Source organism: Mauremys reevesii, linkage group 1 (genome assembly GCF_016161935.1).
Source record: "Mauremys reevesii isolate NIE-2019 linkage group 1, ASM1616193v1, whole genome shotgun sequence".
Lineage (NCBI taxonomy): Eukaryota > Metazoa > Chordata > Testudines > Geoemydidae > Mauremys > Mauremys reevesii.
Genome location: NC_052623.1, coordinates 268,090,617 through 268,112,766, shown reverse-complemented (window position 1 = coordinate 268,112,766; position 22,150 = coordinate 268,090,617). Strand labels below are relative to the sequence as shown.

The following is a 22,150-nucleotide window of genomic DNA, read 5'->3' as shown; positions in this document are numbered from 1 at the left end:
TAGCCGACCCTGTCGGCTGAGGGCACTGGCGTGCCCATGTCAGTGTGTTGCGGCCAGGATCCCCACTGACTGCAGCGGATCCACGCCGCTGTTAGGGCCCCGGGCTGGGACACAGAGGAGTGGGTGGGCCTGTGTCCCCCCTGCCACCCCACTCACGGGTGGCAGCCTCCCCCTCCTACCAGCAGGCAGGCAGAGAAGCCTGCACTTACCTGGGCTTCTTGAACTGCTGCCACAGCTCAGTTCCTGTTACAAGGCCCTGAGCCTTGAGCTATTGTTTGTTGCCCTGCCCTGACTGAGGGCCTGGGCCTCCTGAGACTGATGCCGCTGCTTAGCTCCTGCTACAAGGACCTGAGCCTTGAACTATAGTTTATTGCCCCACCTTGGGGCTTACTGACTCTTGTGGCTCAGCTCCTGAGACAAGGACCTGAGCCCCTGGGACTATTGTTTGTTGCCCCACCCTGACCTAGGGCTGGGGATTACTGCACTATTGTTATTACTCAGCTCCTGATGCAAGGACCTGAGCCCTGAACTACTTTGTATTGCCCTGCCCTGATTAAGGGCCTGGGCTTCCTAAGACTATTATCGTTGCTCAGTTCCTGAGACAAGGACCTGAGCCCCTGGGACTATTGGTTGGTGCTCAGCCCTGCTGTGAGGAGCTGAGCTAGAACTGCTGTGTTGCTGCCCCGCCCTGACTGAGGGCTTGGGCTTAAACTAGTGACTTTGTGTGCTCAGCCCTGCTGTGAGGAGCTGAGCTAGAACTGCTGTGTTGCTGCCCCGCCCTGACTGAGGGCTTGGGCTTGAACTAGTGACTTTGTGTGCTCAGCCCCTACCTGAGGGTCTGAGCTAGAACTGCTGTGTTGCTGCCCCGCCCTGAGCTAGGGCTTGGGCTTTACAGACGTAGACTGCTGCTCAGCCCTGTAGTGGGATCTGAGCTCCCTGGATTCTGGTGTGCTGCCCGCCCTGACCTAGGGCTTGGGGCTTACTGACTCTATAACTGCTCAGCTCCGGCTGCCAGGACCGGAGCCTAGACCTAGAGTCTGCTGTCCCGCCCTGACTGAGGGCTGGGACTCCTAGCAGGAACTGTGTACCTTCTGTTCTGCCCCTGCTTGAGGGGCAGAACCCCAAAAACCCTTCAGAACCCGGAGACTGATAGGGCCGTGTAGTGAGGCGGCCTGGCTCCCGACGGCCCCTGAGACGGCACGGCCCCTACCGCGGACTATTACAGGCCCCTGTGACTTTCCAATGATTGATAGACAGATTACTTCGACCCCATGCCAAGTATGCTTCTGCCTATTTAGATGTGGTAATACATAGTCCTGACTGGGAGACGCACCTGGGGAAAGTGGAAGCAGTACTAAATACTCTTAGGCTGGCCTCACCGCTAACCCATCCAAATGTGCAATAGGGCTAGCTGAGGCCAGATACCTCGGGTATGTAGTTGGAAGGGGCCTGGTGAAGCCCCAATGGAACAAAGTGGAGGCAATACAGAGATGGCCCCGCCCGATCTGCAAGAAGCAAGTCAGAGCATTCTTAGGGATAGTAGGGTACTATCGCCGGTTCATGCCTCACTTCGCCGCAAGGGCAGTGCCTCTGATGGACCTGATAAGAGCTCAGGGCCCGGAGATAGTGAAGTGGAACGAGGAAGCAGAAGAAGCTTTCACAGACCTAAGGACGGCCCTTTGCAGCCATCCAGTGCTCACAGCCCCAGATTTCACAAAAGAATTCATCCTACAAACAGTCGCCTTGGTCGTGGACTTGGGGCCGTCCTTTCACAGATGGTGGGGGATGAGGACCACCCAATCCTTTACTTGAGCCGAAAGCTCCTGCCCAGGGAGCAACAATATGCTGTAGTAGAAAAGGAATGCCTAGCAATTAAATGGGCCATGGCGATTCTACGGTACTACCTACTTGGGCAGCGGTTCACCCTTGTCACGGACCAGGCTCCCCTCCAATGGATGCACACAAATAAAGAGAGGAATGCACGAGTGACTTGATGGTTCCTATCCCTACAGCCTTTTCACTTCCTGATCCAGCATAGAGCCGGAAGTCAACACAGCAACACGGACGGCCTATCACGATAACACTGTCTTTCATCCCAAGTAGCCCAACGCCATGGTGTCGAGCGGGTGGGGCGGGGGAGGGAGAATATGTGATACAGGAGGGCCAGGGAACAGTGGGAGAGTGGTAGAGGGGAAGTATATTAAACCCTAGGCTAATTAAGGTGTGGTTCCCTGTAGACCAGGGAGGGTTGCTACAGGTTAATTGGAGCACCCGTAGTCAATTAAGGCCCTGTTAGCAACCTAATAAACCCCTCTGCTTCAGGCAGTCAGGGGAGAAAGAGGAATGGGAGAGGACTGGAGCTTGGAGGTATGCTGTGAGACTTGGAAGATCAGAAAACCAGAATAAGGGAGACCCTGTCCCAGCATGGGAGGGAGACTCCCGCCCCCAGCGTTTAAGGACCGAAGGTACCCCACCCAAGGGGGAAGAGGGTAAGAACCTGCAGGGGTTGAGAGGGGATGGGGGTCAGAGTAAGGAGCAAACCCAGACGCCTCCCCCACTTCCCTCCTTTACCACCTTCCCAGGGGCAAGGGGTGGCATCTTAGCCCCTCACCAAGAAAAGCGCAGGACCCACTATACTACATAGGCCGTCTTGTCACACCCCCCAAGATGGTCTGGGTCCCACTGCCTGTTGCATTCACTTTGTGATGGCCAGCTTTGCAGGGCTGGTTAAATCCGGGAAGCTCTCCCTTCTACTTACCTCCGTGGCCTTCCTGATGGACCCAGCTTTGTGTGACTATATAGGTCACTGGGAAGGTGAATTTCCTGCAGGAAGATTTCCCAGGGCTAAGGAGCTCTTCAAAAGGACTGAAATCCTCTGAACCCATTTGGCTTAGAAAGTCGTTAGCAAACTCGTTTGGAACCGATTGAAGATGCAGCTTTTCTTTCTCACTTCTGATTCCCGCTTGTTTCTGCTGATACCGCACTTTACAAGAATGGGACAAGGTAGTGCAAGGGGGCAGGTATCATATAGTGCAGGTACTTGAATAACTCTTCCATGGCACCTTGAGCATGACATCAGCACCCCTTGTTATTCCAGTGCTGGAGCCCCACCCCAGATTTGATGCATCCCCTAAATTCTGACCCAAAACATCCTCTATTATTCCAGTTCTAAGATCCCCCAAAGCAGTTGTACATCCACCTTGCTCCTAACCTACAGCACTGAGCCTGGGACCCCGCACACCTCACTCCTGATCTGCACCCTTGATGTGCCAGTTCCATCCCTCTCCCCTAGCTCTGCCAATACTTAAATTGTTGATATATCCAGTATGAGTGTCTCTGTATGTACATGTCAGTGAAGAGGTTGGTATGTTTGAGGGGCCTTGTAGGTATGAGGGGGGATGTTAGTGTATATGTGGTTATCTGTCAGTGTCCCATTGTGAGCAGGAGGTGGGAGCAAGTTCTTTATAGGTGGATGAATACATAGGTGCATGCACGTAGATATAAATGCACATGGGGGGCATATTAATGCATATGTCAAGGTGACTGGACTGCTTCCCACATACTCACCCAAGTACCCCCATCCGTTCACACTGACATACCATCGTGCATAGCCCCACACACTCACCCTGACATACCCACTCACCCCTACATCAGGACCCACTCACCTACTCCTACCCAAGAGAGGCTGCAGGGTGGATTAGGTGAGGGGATTGTCTGCAGTCACTTCTGTCATTGAACAATCTGCTGCAAATGATCTGGAACTTGCCCCGTTCACTCTAACCTTGGCACTGCCTGCTCTTCCCTTATCAACACTGATAAACCAAGCTGCAACCTCCCTTCCTCTCTGTCCTGCTGACAGCTGCCACAAGGGACCTGGGAGCTGCTCCGGACTCACCGCCATGGACAGACACAATCCGCTCTTGTCCTGAAACGGCAACAGCAGCAGAAGAGAAGGTGACAGGTGTTGCTAGCTTAGTTTTCACCTGCAAACCCCAACTTCTGCATTGCCCTTGCTTTTTAACGCTGAAACTCTAAATCCAGGCTGCTGCACTGCTCGGGACTTCTCCATCCTTCTTGGTTTTGGCAAGAGGATCACACTGCATAAGTATTAACTCTTTCCTACCCACACGTGGACATTTGCACCTTGCCACGTGTATCAGCCTGGAGAGTATGTTACGCCGATTGCAGACTCTGCTCCAGAGGAAGTTTAAAATTTTGCTCTTCTTTCTCCTCCTCTTGGCTCTCCTGATGCACATGGCATTGGACTTGGCTCTCCCAGCTGCTCCCAGCTCCTGCAGCTGTAGCCCAAAAGCAGCGAACCCCTTGGGCCTCCTGCCATCCGGCCCGTTAGTTTCAGTCCAAAAAAAGTTGAGCTTGAGGATCCTTCAGGATTTCAGTGGCAGCAATGGCTCCTTGGAGAAAGGCTCCCACTCACTGGAAGGGAGGCCACCAGCAGGTGACGGAAGCAAGACGGTTCTCCGAGATCATGACTTTAAGCACCAGCGGGCAGGGGTGAAGTCGGCATGGACAGGGCGGTCAAAGATGGCAGCACTCTTTGAGCATCCCCTCTATAAGATCCCAATCCCGGAACTGGTGAAGAAAGACAAACTCTTCAGTGTCAACCCCAAAAAGAAGTTCACGCTGAAAAGCAGTGGGAGTGATGAATGGTGAGAGACCACCTGACACAGTATATTCTTTAGGAACACAGTAACCAGACCAGCCTATGGTCCATCTAGCATGGTATCGTGTCCAGGGCTGGCCCTAAATGTATTTGGACCCTGGGTAAATAATTATTTTGGTGTCCCCACTTTTCCTCCCCCCCCTTGGTTTAGAAGAGCCAGGTCCCAATCCCAGAATGCCAGGATGCAATGCCGGCTGGCCAGCCAGCCTTGCAGGGCTTGTGTTCTAGCACAGGGCTATGACCATAAATGTGGCATCCTAAGCTGCTACACAGGTATAGATAAAGCCAGCCATGGGCCTTCCCCCGTGAGTGGCCACTCTCAGATCCTTTGCAGGAAGGCACAAAATCCCCATAATGCACCTAACTAGCTGTGCAATACCATACCATATTTTTGGGAGGGTGGGGATGTTTTTTTAATTCAGCGAGTGATCAGCTTTTGCCCTGGAGCATGGACCATTGTAACTTATCCTAGTCAGAGTCACTGTTATTCCACAGCTCATAAAGGGCCTCCTTTTTGAACTGTACTAAGGTATTTGTCTCAGCTGTCCTGTGGCAGTAAATTCCACAGGATAGTTATTGGCTATGGCCTGTGTTTTTCAGAAGTCACTAGTGATTTTGAGAGCCCCACTGGAGGCTCCTCAGAGGGCAGGTGAACGGCACTTTGACAATCAGGCCTCTTTAAAATGTCTCAAACTGGGCTGCCAAAATCAGACGATATGAGCAAGTATTTCCTTTAGTCCATTTTAAATGTACTTCCTTGTAATGGGAGGACCCCCTTGTCCTCGTTTCCTGAAAGGAAGTCAAATGGGATCTTTTGGGCTGGCCAGCTCTATACAATTCATTATTATATAATTTTTATTAGAATAAATATTTATTCTGTCTCCTCCTTTCCAAATTCAATAGTCTTTAATCTCTCTGTGCATAAGAAGTCCTCTTCCCACTCTCCATAGCACTAACCACTTGCATTCCTGTTCTCCAGACTGCCCCTCTTTGAAATGAGATGACCAACAGTTCAGTTACCTACAATCTCAGTGTTACTTCCTGCCTTGCATTTCATGAGACGCTCTCTGATCTGCACAGGACTTGGTGGTGTAACAATCACACTGTTGGCTGTGGTTATTTGCGTCCCCACATGCCTGTGTCACCACTATTGCCTAGACGAAGAAATAAAAGCCAGTTGGTAATTAATATTGTAAATGCATAGTAGCTACTTTAAAGGAACCACACTGTTATAAAAATAAGTTAGCTCTGAATTTCGATTCTTTCTATATTCCACAAACAACCTTAACCCTATCTATCTCAGAGGATTAGTCTGTCATATGTCTATAACTTAACCTGGAAGATGGGTATGTGTTGTTTAAGGTAGAACTACTAGATGATGTAGTTTCAGTATATTTCCAGGGGCGGGGAGTAGATTTAGAGTATAAACTCTTTGGGGGTGGGACTGTCTCTTTGTTTTTATGCTTGTACAGTACCTGGCACAATGGGGCCCTATTCTCAAGTGCCCAGATCCTCAAAGATATTTAGGCTTCTAAGTACATTTAAAGATGTGGGCCTAGGTTCTACTGTAATGTAACATCATAATACAAGTGTGCAGAAACTACACAGTCTGATAGTTTTAATAGAGATCACACGAACTCCTCTCCCCAGGTAAATCAGGGGCATATGACAAACTAATCAAAGGGAAATAGCGGGTCAGGATAAAGTCAGTGTTAAGGTTGTTTCCGGAAAATAACTATGAATCTCCTTTGATCTGACATTTAAAAATGTATAAATACAGATGTGTCCTTTTAAAGTAATTGATATCCTACAACTAACTGTACACACGGGTGGTAATCCTTATGCTGGGGGGAATTCAGTTAGATTTGGACTCCAAGTAAAACTACAGGCAAAACAGGGCTAAGAAGTTTAAATCTATCATCTTTCTTAAAGTGATACTATGTCATCAAATAACACATCCTCCCTCGTCTGTGCCCAGCAGGCACTGTGGGCCAAAGGTTTGGTCTACCCTAAAATACTTGTCATGTGGTAAGACCAGTCATGTGGATAAATGTAAAGTAATGCACATTGGAAAAAATAACCCCAACTATACATACAACATGATGGGGGCTAATTTAGCTACAACGAGTCAGGAAAAAAATCTAGGAGTCATCGTGGATAGTTCTCTGAAGATGTCCATGCAGTGTGCAGAGGCGGTCAAAAAAGCAAACAGGATGTTAGGAATCATTAAAAAGGGGATAGAGAATAAGACTGAGAATATATTATTGCCCTTATATAAATCCATGGTACGCCCGCATCTCGAATACTATGTACAGATGTGGTCTCCTCACCTCAAAAAAGATATTCTAGCACTAGAAAAGGTTCAGAAAAGGGCAACCAAAATGATTAGGGGTTTGGAGAGGGTCCCATATGAGGAAAGATTAAAGAGGCTTGGACTCTTCAGCTTGGAAAAGAGAAGACTAAGGGGGGATATGATAGAGGTATATAAAATCATGAGTGATGTTGAGAAAGTGGATAAGGAAAAGTTATTTACTTATTCCCATAATACAAGAACTAGGGGTCACCAAATGAAATTAATAGGCAGCAGGTTTAAAACAAATAAAAGGAAGTTCTTCTTCACGCAGCGCACAGTCAACTTGTGGAACTCCTTACCTGAGGAGGTTGTGAAGGCTAGGACTATAACAATGTTTAAAAGGGGACTGGATAAATTCATGGTGGCTAAGTTCATAAATGGCTATTAGCTAGGATGGGTAAGAATGGTGTCCCTAGCATCTGTTCGTCAGAGGATGGAGATGGATGGCAGGAGAGAGATCACTTGATCATTGCCTGTTAGGTTCACTCCCTCTGGGGCACCTGGCATTGGCCACTGTCGGTAGACAAATACTGGGCTAGATGGACCTTTGGTCTGACCCGGTAGGGCCGTTCTTATGCAAGGGGACACTTTGGAGAGGCCCAGCCCAGGCAGAGCCAGGGATGCTGTAGGTCAGGAATGAGGTGTGTGTAGGAGCCTAGGCCTGGAATAGCAGGGAGTGCTCTCCCACCTCTCTTTGTATTGCCATTCCTCCTACCTCCTTTCCATCAGCCACACGTGACTCTTGCATTTGGGGAGGCTGAAGCTGAGCGCTGGAAGCTCCCTAGAAGTGGGGCAGGGCCACTGGTGCCCGGACTGTAGTCCTGCTCCTGCTTGGCTTCCTCCCCCTGAGGCCCCATGCACCTGACGCTCACTTCTTCTGCCACCTCCTGCCTTAAGGGCAAGCAACAGAAGGGGAGGGGGGGAGAGGAGTGGGTGGGGAGGGATCATGGGGTGGAGTATGAGCGGGGCCACTGTCTGGGTGCTGGTGGCATCCCCACCTTTCAGGAGCTTCCGCCGGCGTCACCCCAAAGGCGGCGGGTCAGCGCGCCTCCAAAGGGAAGTGCGCCATATCCGGCATTGCTTGCTCCATACGGTGAGGTTTAGCATCCCCAAGCCTCTTATACTAGGGTGACCAGATAGCAAGGGTGAAAAATTGGGATTGGGGTGGGGGTAATAGGAACCTATATAAGAAAAAGCCCCAAATATCAGGACTGTCCCTATAAAATCAGGACATGTGGTCACCCTATCTTATACCCGCCACCCATGTTCCTCTCCATCCAGTCCCCTCCCAGCTTCTTGTTTGCTGACAGATGTGTGAGAAGGGGCTGATCTTGTCTTGGTGTAACCATAAGGGAGCACTCTGGAGATGGAGAGTACATTGTGCATGTCCTAAACCCTGTTGTTATGCGGGGGTGGCTTTTGGGCTGCAGGGTCAGCAGCAGTAAAGCAGAGATGGTCCTTCCGACCGGGAAGACCCCATATGACACCTACCCCACATGGCTCCGGTTCCACATAGGCATCAATCGCTATGAGCTGTACTCCCGGCAGGACCCCATCACTCCTACGCTGCTGGAGGAACTGGCTACACAGAAAATCATCGGCTCAGGTACCAGTCTCGCTTGCCTCCCCATGTATGCTCGCCGAGTCTACGTTGCTTTTTGTCCCTCTTTCTGTGTCTGTCTGTCCCTCTCCTCATTCTCTTTTCCCCTTTTCTCCTGCCCTGGCCCTGATTCTTATCTGTATCATTTCAGTCCAGAAACCTGGAGGGACCCAGCTGAAGTTGATCATGACGTTCCCAAATTATGGAGAGGCACTCTTCAAACCCATGAAGTGAGTAAGGCCAGCAGGAGAGGGGCCAGGGCTCGGTCAGTGCCAGAGATGGGCCTGTACCAACATCCTGGATCCAAACACCCCGGGCTTGGGCTCATCTTAAATCATGTCATTACCTGGTGAGAAAATCTAGCTAGGAAACTGAGGGAGGCAGGAACTTTAGTCTTATTCCATGAGCTTACTTACCAGAGCCCGTATAAGGGAAGCTGGTGGGGACATGAGGTAACCTCCCCCACTGACACCTTCCTGGGAACAAATGAGACATGCTGGTCAGCTGTTTGTTTCTGATGGGGTGGTGCGACCTCTTGTGGTAGAGGGGAGCAAATCTTCAGAGTGGATCATTTTGTACATTGTTTGCACAACTTGTAGGATTTACGGGGACAGGGAGGACGGTTCACGGTTGTACCAGGGGGGTCCCGAGCAGGGTGCCCCCCAAACCATCTGTAATTTCTGTGTAAATAAAGAAATGGGAGGGGGGCAGCCTACGTGATGTATTGGGGCTGCTCATTTCTCTCTACAAGTCTGACAGCATGTATATGTAAAGAATAACAGGAGGAATGTCAGGATGGGAGACTCTATCCTGGGAAGCAGTGACTGAAAAAGGGTTGGAGGTCATGGTGGATAATAAGCTGAACATGAGCTCCTTGTGTGATGACTTGGCCAAAAGACCTAATGCAATTCTGGGATATATAAACAGGGGACTCTCAAGTAGGAGGAGAGAAGTTATTTTATCTGTGTATTTGAGATTGGTGCAAGCGTTGCTGGAGTACTGTGTCCAGTTCTGGCACCCACCGTTCAAGAAGGATGTTGATAGATTGGAGAGGGTTCAGAGAAAAGCCACAAGAATGATGAGAAGATTAGGAAACACACCTGACACAAGGATTGAGCAATTTGAGTCTATCTGTTTAGCTTAACAAAGACAGTTAAGGGGTGACTTGTTTATAGGCTATAAGTATCTCTACATAGGGAACAAATATTTGATAATGGGCTCTTCAGCCTAGCAGAGAGAGGTGTAACATGATCCAATGGCTGGAAGTTGAAGCTAGACAAATGCAGACTGGAAATAAGATGTAAATTTTTAATGCTGAGAATAATCAATCATTGGGACAATTTACAGAGGGCCGTGGTGGATTTTCCATCACTGGCAATTTTTAAACCAAAATTGGAGGTTTTTCTAAAGATCTGCTTGAGGAATGATTTGGGGGAAGTTCTATGGCCTGGGTTATACAGGAGGTCAGGCTAGATAGATGGTCCTCAACCTATTTACCGTTGTGGGCCACATATGCAGCTCTCTATGTATTATGTGGGCTGCAGCTGTGTGCTGTATGGCCCTGAGGGCGTCACATGGGCTGCAGCTGTGTGCTGATTGGGCTGCAAGCAGTCCCAGGGGTTGAGAACCACTGAGCTAGATGATCCTAATGGTTTCTTCTGGCCTTGGAATCTATGAATCTACGAAACATATAGCAACTGATGGGGTGACACTGAGGCAGTTAATGAATGGGGATGAGAGGTGGTTTCCACAGCTCTTGTGTCCACAGTTAGTATAGAGAGGGAAGTGACATAAAACATGCACCTAGATCAGAAAGTGAATGAGTCTAAGTTTCCCTCATAGTGGTGAGCAGGCTTAGACTCAGCACTGGCGGCTTTAACCTCCTCTGTCCCATTCTGCCCTCCCCACCCCTTCATTTCAGGCAGACCCGGGACCAAGAGACCCCAGCAGATTTCTTTTACTTCTCGGACTTTGAACGACACAATGCAGAAATAGCAGCCTTTCACCTGGACAGGTGAGCCCCTCAAAGCCCTTCCAGCTCCCAGCTCTGTTCTTCAGGGGACAGAGAGTACATCTATTAAAGGAGGCTGGCAGCAGCCCTGAGATCTTAGCCACAGGATCTGCCATCTGCAGGGAGCCCCCTTTATCCATCTGGTGGGGAAAGAGGGGAACCCTAATTCAGACTGTTACACAATTATTTCCCCACAGTGCTATGTCACCAAAACATCATGCACATCTACGATGCTATGTAGATTAAGCTCCATGGTCACTCATTCATAAGATCCCGCACACACATTGCTTATTCAATGGGCCCAAACCTGGCCCTGGAAGGCGTATGCCTTTGCCAATGCACCTCAGTCTTGACCTGCAGCATTTCCTACTCTAGCAGTCCTGGGACCCCCTGATAAAAGCAGCTGTCAGTACCCTTCAATCCTGACATTAGAGCACCCCTTTCCTTCCCCCCCAATCCAGCTCTGTCCATGTACTCTTGTCCAGACCCATAGGATCCCCACTGGTCTGCCCCTGGCCAGTTCTGGCCTGCCACACAGCTCTGCTGATGTACCCTAATACTGACCCCATTCACTTCCAATACAGGCCTCTCCTAAACACAGATTGTCCTGCCAGATTGTAAAGTAACTTTTTTATGTGAACCAATATCTACTTAGGGACAGACCCGACTGAAATCTATCACCATTGTATGTCAGGTGCAGGACACAGCCCCAATGCGACCTATTATTTATTTCCCCAATGACAAAGTTGGGGAGTTTCCCAGCCTTCATTAGACAAATTTATTTGGTGGCCTGAGAGTGCAGCCACCAACTCTTGCTGGTGGCTGCTCTCACACTTTTCCCTAAAATGCTTAATTCGCTTTAGGAAAAACAAACAAATATGCCCATATACACATCCAAATCACTGTAATTTATTTATTGCTAGCAATAAGTCTGTTGTGAAAAGTGATATTAAACATGTATCACTTTTGACAGTAGATTAACTCAGCCCTGGCAAGCCTAGGGACAAATTAAGCCCTGGATGGGGGAGGCAGCAGGGGCCAGGTGTGATGGGGGTGAGTTGGTGGATGTCCAGGGGAGGCAGCGGGGGGCCAGACCTTGAAGCCCCGTGACTGGAGCGTGAAGCCATGTGGCTGGAACCTGGGGCCCTGCTACTGCGAGGCCAGAGTCTGGGGTTGGAAACCAAAGCCCTGTGGCAAGAGCCTACTGCCCCACCACCCCAGGGCTGAAGCCCAAAGCCTGAGCCCCACTGCCCATGGGAAGCTGGGGAACTCACCGGCTGCCTGCTCCTCCAGTGTTGTGCCCCAGGTGTCTCCAGAGTGGGGCATTACCCAACTCCTGCTGGCAGCCCTAGCAGCCAATATCAAGCTCATGCATCTAGGAGCACCAGGGACGGGGAGGGGCTGCTGCTTTGCTCCCCCCCCCCCGCCCCATTCCCCTCCAGTCACAGCCCAGGAAGCTGTGGCCACAAGAAAAGCCCCTGGTGGCCCCATGTGGCTATGGTGGCTGAATTTGAGAAATGCTGCATTGGAGTATCTTCTCCAGGAACTCAGGAGTTGTATTGGATTAGATCATCTTTACTCAATCTCCACCTAAGGGAGAGCAGGACAATGACTCATGGGCCATCTAGTCCAAAAACCTGTGTCCAACACCTGCCAGTATCAGAGGAAGGTGTAAAATCCCTGTGATTTGCACCTAATTGTGCAATACTACAACGGTGGGGTAGTGGAGATATTCCTGACCTCACATCTTACACACCAAAGCATGGTGATCAATAGCCCTTGTCATTTTTACTCTAGCTAAAGTCACTGCAGATGTTCTTACTGTCTTCCGTCTGGTTGTGAAACAAGCACTCAGTTTAGGGAAGAAACTGCTTTGGTCCCGCGTTTTGTTTAGTTCCTTGTGTGCTCTCCTTGTCCCCGAAGGATCCTGGATTTCCGGAGAATCCCTCCAGTGGCTGGTCGTTTGGTGAATATAACTAAAGAGATTCGTGACATCACAACTGACAAGAAACTGGCTAGAACCTTCTTCATTTCCCCAGGTGAGTGTTCTCTGCCTGTGTGCCCATCACAAGCTCCCTGGCTGGGCTCCTGTCGGGGGAACTGCAACTCCCGTGACACACATCTTCACACCCCACTTGCCGCTGCCCAAGCCACATGTAATTAAGGAATGGTCTGCAGTGCATCTGGATGGAGATCACCTGCCTGAGTGATCTGGAGCCACTCCCGGGTTATCTGTCTGGGTTCTGTCTTCCTTCAATCCAGATTATCAGCCTGGTTGCTCCATCTCACTAGGGGTTACCTGCCCAGGAATCCCATCTTCCCTTGGGAAGTCCTGTATCTTGGGAAAGATGCATTCAGGCAGATAACTCCAATTACTTTACCCAGTGGGCAGGTCCTCTCCCCAACTCATCGATCTCCTGCTAGCCACGTATTTCAGCCTGTGGATGTGATAGTGGGATCCCGGCTATGTCCTTGCTGCGTTCCAGCCACGCTGGAGCCCTTTTAGGTTAACTGCACAACAAGAGCAGACCTGCTCTCTTCTCATCTAGATCGACTGCTGTACAGAATTACTGTCCGCATCCTGCAGGCGAGCTCTTCTCAGCCAGCATGCACCAGATAGGCTCTGTTACTCCTTGGGTGGGTTGGGACTGCGGCTTTTTGCTAACCTTTGCTCTGTCCTGATTTGACTGGCTCCCCACCCAGCCAGCAATGTCTGCTTCTTCGGCGAGTGCTCCTACTACTGCTCCACGGAGCACGCCCTGTGTGGCAAACCGGACCAGCTCGAGGGCTCCATGGCAGCCCTTCTGCCCGACAAGGAACTGGCCAAACGCCACTCCTGGCGCAGCCCCTGGAGACGCTCGTACCACAAGAGCAAGAAGGCGGAGTGAGTGTGTTGGGAGGGAAGGTTAGGGGTGTGGGTGGCGAGTGTGGCAATGGGATGGGGGCTGCTGGAGAGATGTGGCGGGGGGACAGCAAGACTGACAGCTGTGTGGGGAAGAGGTGGGGGTGGGGAAGGTGGTACAGACAGTGTCAAGGCGCTGGGTCAGGGATGCAAACTGAAGGTGGTGGTGTTCCCCTCAGCACAGCCACACATGATGGGGGACATGAGGGTTTGCCAGGTGTCCGGTTTTCGACTGGAACGCCAGTTGAAAAGGGACACTGGTGGATGCATTAAAAGTCCGGTCAATGGTGCAGCGGGGCTAAGGTAGGCTCCCTGCCTGCCATGGCTCCATGCGGCTCCTGGAAGCAGCAGCATGTCCCCCCTCTGGATCCTACACATAGGGGCAGCCAGGGGACTCTGCGTGCTGCCCCTGCCCCAAGCGCCAGCTCCAATTGGCTGGGAACTGCAGCCAATGGGAGCTGCGGGGTGGCACCTGTGGATGGGGCACTGTGCAGAGCCACCTGACTGCGTAGGAGCCGGAGAGGGGACATGCTGCTGCTTCCAGAAGCTGCTTGAGGTAAGCGCCACCCAGAGCCTGCACCCCCCACCCCGTCCCAACCCCCTGCCCCAGCCTTGATCCCCGTTCTGCCCTCCAAACCCCTCAGTCCCATCCCGGAGCACCCTCCTTCACCTCAAACCCCTCATCCCTGGCCCCACCCAAAGTCTGCACCCCCAGCTGGAGCCATCACATACACCCCGCACCCCAACCCTCTGCCCCAGCCCAGAGTCGTCTCCTGCACCCTGAACCCCTCATTTCTGGCCACACCCCAGAATCTGAACCCACAGTCCAGAGCCCTCACCCCTTCCCACACCCCAACCCCCTGCCTCAGCCCAGAGCCCCCTCCTGCAGCCCAAACCCCTCATCCCTGCCCCCACCCCAGATCCCAGCCAGAGCCCTCACCCCCTCCTGCATCCCAACCCCCTGCTCCGGCCCATAGGTGCCAACTCCAATTGGTGGGTGCTCACCACCCACCAGCAGCAACCCGCCCTGCCCCTCCTGCTCCAGCTCGCCTCTGCCTCCACCTCCTTTGCAAGCGCACCGCCACGTCCTGCTTCTCCCCTCTCCCAGCGCTTGTGCCACGAAACAGCTGTTTCGCAGGACAGGGAGGGGGAGGAGGCAGAACGTGGCGCGCTGGGCGAAGAGGCGGGGCTGGGGCAGGGATTTGGGGAAGGGATCCAATGGGGCAGGAGGGGGCAGAGTTGGGGCGAGGACTTTGGGGAAGGGGTTGGAATGGGGCTGGGGCAGGACCAGGGGTGGGGAAAGGGTGGAGTCGGGGCAGGACCAGGGGCAGGGGGGGGGCACGAGCACCCACCAGTGCTGGAGAACGTTGGCGCCTATGCTCGGGCCCAGTGAAAATGAGTGAGAGAGGGTGGGGAGAGCAAGTGACAGAGTATGGGGGGGATGGAGTGAGCGGGGGAGGTGGAGCCTTGGAGAAAGGGCAGAGCCTCAACAGAGGGGCAGGGCAAGGGTGTTAGGTTTTGTGCGAGTAGAAAGTTGGTAACCCTAGAAATCGACCATGGACTGTCCCTTGAAATCCGTTCTTGGAGGTGGGGATTTGAGAAGGCCCAGGGAAGCCCAAACGGTTAAAAGGAGCCATCTGAAGTTTCTGCGATGCTCTCCCCCGGTCCCAGAGCCCAGGACACCCTGTGATTTCTCCCCCCCCGCTTTGGCCTCTCTTCTAAGGTGGGAGCTGAATCAGAATTACTGTGCTCAGGTGAGAAAGACACCGCCCTACGACAGCGGCTCCCGCCTACTCGACCTCATAGACATGACTGTGCTTGACTTCCTGATGGGTGAGTGAGTGCCCCTCTAACAACCTGCCCATGCCGTCCTAGGCCTGGGCCTACAGATCTGCCCACGTGTGACGCACTCATGCCTTCAAGGAGGCTCTGAGGCTCTTGCATAGATATTCTTATTCCAATTACTAGGGTTGCCAGTTTTGGTTGGATGTATTCTTGGAAATGTCATCACATGACAATCTTTAATTAAAGATTAATCTTTAATTCCTGGAGACTCCAGGACAATCCTGGAGGGTTGGCAACCCTCAGATGACCCCTGCCTGCAGATAGTAGGGGGGCAGAGTCAGGGCAGCTGGCTTCAGCAGTGTTACTGAGCATGCTCAGTTTGTGTGAGCATGCTCAGTACAAGCCAAGCAGCAAATCCTTGAGGGCACGTGATCCTGCATGCCACTTCTGCTTTTATTTATAGATCAGACAGATCTCACAGGGCAATGACAGGGCCCTTCTGGGGAACTTGTCTGTCTCCACTTCCTGCTTTCCCAGGCTACCCCTTAACAACTGTTACTCAGTGTTACTGCATGAGTCCCACGCTCTACCCTCTATTGGCTGCACTCTGGTATTGCACTTCACACCACATTAGCTACTTCCATCATTACACTTAATTTTAACTTCTAGAATTTTTTGTTTTTAATTGTTTTAAACCAAATGAACCCTGGGCTCATCCACTTCCCCCATTCTGAAATGTCGTTCTTAGCACTCCGGTTATATATTACACTTTCTGCATTACCAGCAGAAAGCTGTTTCCTTCTTGACTGTTAATGCCACTGGTACCATAATGACCTGCCCTAGATCATTGAGGTTCAGGTTGTTGTTTGGGAGGATGAAGTCCAGTTTATCAAGTGTTCCAGGGCAACAATCACAATAGTGGGTATAATATTGTCGTTTCACAGGCTTCCTTGTTGACCAAACTACAGCATTGTTGGTCTACACTACACTGGGAGAGCTACTTTCCTTTTAGTAAAGGTGCCTTTTTATCTTATCTGTGCCAAGGTTTGCGTCCCTACACATCTAACTTCAGCATCCTGCTTTGCTTAGCTGGCCACCATTTTCTATATCTGTTTTTGCCTCCTCCGGGATGGAGTATACAGCCAATGGCTCGCCCCTTCGAGCTCTGCCAACAAGTCACAATTTCCCATACAAAGGTCATAGAAATAGTACCAACTAATGAAAATAGCTGTGCTGAAATTATTCCATTCATGAGTTGTTGTGGCCCTGGGAACTCTTTAAATCAAGGCAATAAGGCTCAATAGCATCTATGAGTTTTGTCATTCATCTGTCTTCTCCCTTCCCACAATCTGCATTCAGAGCGGCTAGCGTTATGGTGCCATCTATTGGGAAGCAAGAGGGGAAAAAATGGTTAAATCCTGCTGTTACAGTAGCCACAGAGAGTATGTCCACACAGCAAAGAAAAACCTATGGCTGGCCCATGCCAGCCAACTTGGGCCTGAGGGCTGTTTCATTGCTGTGTAGACTCCATGGCTCTGGCTGGAGCCCAAGCTCTTGGACTCTGCAGGATGGCAGGATCCCAGAGTTTGGGCTGTGGCCCAAGCCCAGAAGTCCGCACAGCAATGAAACAGCCCTGTGAGCCCAAGTTGGCTAGCACAGGCCAGCCACAGGTTTTGATTTGCTGGGTAGATATCCAGAGTCAGTGCATCCTGACTCCTGCCATGTGACAGGGACCTGATCTTTTGTAACCCCACATCTGATGACTGAAGCCAGGAATAAAGACCAGTCAGTTATGTTCTGAATGTCTGGCATAGGATGGGAGAAGAACTTACATTTACTTCAATGGGGCCATATGGGCTGTAAATCTATGTGGCCTATATGTCTTGTGCTCTTACACTGGGTGGCTGGTGGTTTTTAACGTATCTCCAAGCTGTTGAACAGTAGGATCTATATTACCTTTCCTACAGACAATCTTCAGTTTTACAGCATTTGCTGCACAAGTACATTCAGCTGAAGGACAATGATGGCTATTGCCCAGTCACTGGCTAATGCTGTTAGTGTTTGTTTTTTTTTCCCCTACCACTCTCATTCCTGCCCCTCCTGTTTCATACCCTTCTTCTTTGCTATGGACGTATTCCAGTGCCATTCCTCGGTGCTGTTCACAATGTTCTGTTCACTTAGGGATCTGAAGAGCATGTCTTGATCACTGCTTGTTTGTTGTCTTTTCTGAGTCCCAATTTCTTTAACTGGTTACATAACTTGGATAGTTTCCCTTTTTCCACTATCTTTTGTCACTGATGCAAGCAGTTAGGCTGATTTTGCTGCTGGTGCCATTGGACTTACTTCTGCTCCATTTATGGCTATTGTTCATTAATAGCTTTCAGGGTGCCTCAGATTGTTGCAGTGAGAATAGTTGGAGGCCTTCAGTCTCAGCTCCATGCTGGGGATAGATTGAGCCTCTAAGTCCCACACACAACTTAGGCTTCGAAATTAATGTCTTAGATTTGTCCTCAGTGATCTCTTCTCTTTCATCCCTTTCTCGATTTTCATTCTGCTACTTATCTGCCTCTTCCTTTTCCTGTGTTCAATTCCGGTTATACACTATCAAATACCACCAGATGGATTAACTGGGCATGCTGTTGTGGGGAAATAAGACTGAGCATTACAACTTCACTCCTTCTTTAGGAGTTCCCAGTTTCTCTGCAGGCCATTTTCCTCCCTTGACCCTTCTGTTAGCATTATCCATGTTTTCAAACACTTCTGTCCTTTGACCCCAGAGTTGAAGGTTGTTCCCTGAAGCAGATGTCTGAATGTTGATGCCCCAAACTTTAAGGGGTCTGTAACAGACGATGCCTCCCTCTCTCTAATTTTCTTCCTCTGGTATAAATGTGGAACTATGGCCAAGACTTTCAAAAGTGAGTGATTTTAGATGCCCAACTTGAGACATCTTAAAGTGGCCTGATTGTCAGAAGGTGCTGAGTACTGGCCCTCTGCAAATCGGGCCTTTTAAGCTGTCCAAGATCAGGGACCCCAATCACTAATCATCACCTTTGAAAATCTTGGCCTGTGTCATTGTGCTAGCCAGTATTCACTCTCTGGTGCAGGCCTTTTCCTGATGCCTTACGCCTGACAACATACTGGAATAGTGGTCACCATTTTTCTTAACTCTTCTTTCTGCAGCTTGGATTTAGCTGTAGCAGTATAATTAAAGCAGTACAGTTGTGTGTAGACAAGCCCTTAAATCCCTTTTGTTACACCTCTCTCTCTCTCCTCACTGGGATTTGCGGCTCCTTCCAGTTTAGTACCACCTGTGAAAGCCACTAACATGCTCTTCACTCCCTCTTCCAGATGTTAAATGAGATGGCTCCACCAGTTATCTCTGCAGTACCCCTCTCTAGGCTGCTCCTCCAACTCATTACTGTGCCATTGCTTGCTAGTCTTTCTTAGAGTTTCCATTCAGGTTCCAGTCCACAGGACAGTGACATATCCAAGATGATACTGACATCAATTTTAAGAGTAAGATTCTGTGAGCCACAGTATCCAATGTTTTACTAAGATCCATTGACTTTGTAATTTTATCTAAAAAGCAGGAGAGTTTGACTGACAAGATCTATTATTGATAAATCTTGTGATGTTTATTGCTCATGGCTCCATTATCCTGGGTGGTGATTGCTACGATCATTCTTCTTTCCTTTTTTAAAGATCAACATCTCAACTGCATTGTTCTAGTCTCTGATCTCTATGGATGTTCAAAAATAATCAGGGGTCCAAAAATGTTAGCTTCTTCTTTCACTACCTGAGGATATATAGAAACCAGGCCATCTTCTGTACTCCCTTCACAGTTCCAACCTGCTCCGCTCTACTCCCAGCTATTCCAGTCCTGCCCAATCCCACTGTACCTACAGCTCTACCTTTGCACTTCAGTCCTGGCATGCAGCTCTCCCCTGCAGTTCCATTTCCCCCCCGAGTACAAGCACACAGACCTGAGCTGTAGCATCCTCCACTGTCCTAGTCTGGGACCTCCCCTGAAAAGAAATAGCCAGTCCTGTCAAGCAAGGCAGTGATTTTGAGGCCCACCAAACTCATTGCACTGATGACCCACTAGAAGTTCGACCCACTAGAAGTTCAACCCACATCTCTAAAGGAGAGAGGCTACATACACATACACACTTTCTTTGCCCTGGTCTACACTGCAGAGTTAGGTCAGCATAAGGCAGCTTACGTCAATCTAACTCTAAGTGTTTATGCTAAAATGTTGCCCCCGCTGATGTAACTCAACTCACCCACTATGCCGACTTAACTCCACCTTCACAAGAGGTGTAGTGCTTAGGTCGACGTGGTTAGGTCGATGCAGTTGCTTACATCAACCATTGCTGCCTTTCAGAAGCCATCCCACAATGCCCCACACTGACAGTTAAATCAGTGCCCCTGGCTCCTGGTGAGGACATGCACTGCTGACACAAGGAGCATAGTGTGGACAGGCAAAAAAGATTTAATTACTGTGGTGGCTGTGTCAATGTAACATAGGTCAACATAATTTTGTAGTGTAGACATACTCTTTGTCTAATCTATCCCTGGAACTCAGGATGTGCTTGAAGCAGAATGTCCAGTTTATCTTCTCTACTGCTTTCCCCCTTCCCCTGTCCCCATTCTCCTCTCCCTTCTGCAGGTAACATGGACCGACACCACTATGAGACCTTTGAGAAGTTTGGTAATGACACCTTCCTGCTTCACCTGGACAACGGCCGAGGGTAAGAGTGGGAGATGGACTCCTGCTGACAAGGAGTACGGAGAACAGCAGACACAGGGAGGCCATGGGAAGGATCTGGCGGGGGGTGTCTCTGCACATGCTGGGAATGATGTGGCAGCCCAGACATCACTTGTGATGTCATTGCCATATTGCTGTTGAGGTCTCTGGCCCAGGAGAGATGGACAATATTGCACAGCCCATAAGGGGCACATTACACTCATAATCGACACTCTCTTTGCTCTCCTTAGATTTGGGAGACATTCTCATGATGAAATGTCCATCCTGGCCCCTCTCCAGCAGTGCTGCAGGTAATGGCTCTCTTTGCCCCTTCCCTCCTGCCCAATTCCACCCCAGAGGGGATAACTTTCTAAGGAATCAGTGGAAGTCTGATTATTCTGGTTCAGGAAGTGCCCTGTCCGGGCTTGGGCGACTGGATTTTCAAAGTGAAAAAGCAGGATCTCTGTCACATGGAGTACGGTGGCTGCTGCACCCCACCCCAGAGGTGTCGGTTTCAGCGGTGGGTGAGCGATCCCTGCATATACTGTCTGCAAAGCACTTTGGGATCAGTCAGGCTGGACAGCACTGCATGAATATCAGATGTTGTTGCGGCTGTCCCTTAACTTGGTTGATTTTTGTTTTCTCCTTTCTTCCCTTCCACCCACCCCCACTCTTAGTATCAAGAAGTCGACATTCTTGCGCTTGCAGCTGCTTGCCACAGAGCCGTACCGCCTCAGTGACATCATGCGGGAGGCACTGGCCTCAGACCGCCTCTCGCCAGTCTTATCAGAGCCTCACCTGGAAGCTCTGGACCGGCGGCTCCAGCGAGTACTGGACATGGTGCGGGTGTGCATGGCAAAGGGAGGCCAGAAGGAGGTGCTGGTGGATGACATGGGAAAGCTGAAACAAGGGATATGGCAGCGCCAAGAGACAAGGAGCAAAAAAAGCGTGATGGTTTGAGCAGACACTCCTTCCCACCATGACCCCTGAGGCTGCCTCTGCAATCTGGACTCTTGCTGAATGAGAATCAGCTCTGGTGCAGCCACGGCTAGGTGCCCATATTGGGGGCATAGTCCCTGGATCTACTGATGGTGGGGAGAGAGAGACAGTTTAGAGAGGGAAGTGAGTTAGGCAAAGAGACAAGTGGGAGGTCTGGCTGTAATCAAGAGGGGAACCCTACAAAGTGAACCCAGGGGAGGGAGGGAGGGAAGTAGATTTCAAACTCCGGTTAGCGTTCAGCTCTTGCAGAGTCTTGGAGCCAGCAGGGCCAGTCTACACTAGAAACTTGCATCGGCACAGCTGGACCGATGCAGCTGCGCTGCTGTAGCACTTCTGGTGAAGATGCTCTAAGCCAATGGGAGAGAGCTCTCCTAGCGGCATAATAGCTCCACCTCCCTGATAGGCGGGAGCTGCGTCAGCAGGAGAAGCTCTCCTGATGCCATAATGCTGTCTACACAGTGGGTTAGGTTGGTATAACTACATTGCTCAGGGGGGTGGATTTTTCATACCCTTGGGTGACGCAGTTATACTGAAGTAAGTGTGTAGTGTAGGCCTGGGTTTAGGTAAGACTGAGGAGCCCAGGCTACTTAGGGAGAAAGGTTGCTCATAGTCTCCAGAAGTGTCTTATCCACAAGGAGATCTGGGTTCATTTTTTGGCTCTGCCATCACCTCTGTGACCTTGGGTAAGTCGAACGTCTGTAAAAGGGGGATAATCATGCCTTTCTTTCACCTGTGTCTGCTTGTTTGTAAGCTCTTTGGGCCAGGGACTGTCTCTCACTATGTGTTTGCACAGCTCTTAGCACAATGGGGCCCTGATTTTGGTTAGCATCTGGAAGCACTGCTGGAATACAAGTAAATAACAGATGAATATTTTGCAGGGGGAAAGCCCTCAGTGTGGACTTCCTGTCTGTACAGTGACCATTACATTAAAAATCATAGCTTCTTAGCCCACGTTTAAGGTGTTTCAGTGTTTTTGTTACTCAGAAATAAGCCTGTGATGTGTGAGTTAATAAATAACCCTCACCTAACTGGGAGCGCACTGCCATGGCTGGAAACTCACGGACACAGTAAC

The 22,150-nt window shown here is 50.3% G+C and overlaps 1 protein-coding gene across 2 annotated transcripts; it reads left to right on the top strand.

Annotated features, from left to right (window-relative positions):
• The first annotated feature begins 2,367 nt into the window (after positions 1 to 2,367).
• On the top strand, positions 2,368 to 22,024 carry LOC120371787 (extracellular serine/threonine protein kinase FAM20C-like). 2 transcript variants are annotated; one of them, XM_039488041.1, is made up of 11 exons: positions 2,368 to 2,489; positions 3,860 to 4,667; positions 8,465 to 8,640; positions 8,786 to 8,864; positions 10,556 to 10,648; positions 12,569 to 12,684; positions 13,349 to 13,529; positions 15,271 to 15,380; positions 20,002 to 20,083; positions 20,331 to 20,390; positions 20,757 to 22,024. In XM_039488041.1, exons 2-11 carry the CDS (start codon positions 4,171 to 4,173, stop codon positions 21,037 to 21,039), a joined length of 1,677 nt encoding a protein of 558 aa, XP_039343975.1. In that variant the 5' UTR covers positions 2,368 to 2,489; positions 3,860 to 4,170; the 3' UTR covers positions 21,040 to 22,024. The 2 variants fall into 2 exon arrangements, with proteins under 2 accessions (XP_039343975.1, XP_039343968.1); XM_039488034.1 differs by lacking the exon at positions 2,368 to 2,489 and having other exon boundaries at positions 3,484 to 4,667.
• The last annotated feature ends 126 nt before the right edge of the window (positions 22,025 to 22,150 follow it).

Coding starts and splice junctions, on each gene's coding strand:
- LOC120371787 (XM_039488041.1), top strand. CDS start 4,171: ATGTTACGCCGATTGCAGACTCTGCTCCAGAGGAAGTTTAAAATTTTG. Junction 10,649..12,568: donor GCAGCCTTTCACCTGGACAG/GTGAGCCCCTCA, acceptor TTGTCCCCGAAG/GATCCTGGATTTCCGGAGAA. Junction 12,685..13,348: donor AACCTTCTTCATTTCCCCAG/GTGAGTGTTCTC, acceptor CTCCCCACCCAG/CCAGCAATGTCTGCTTCTTC.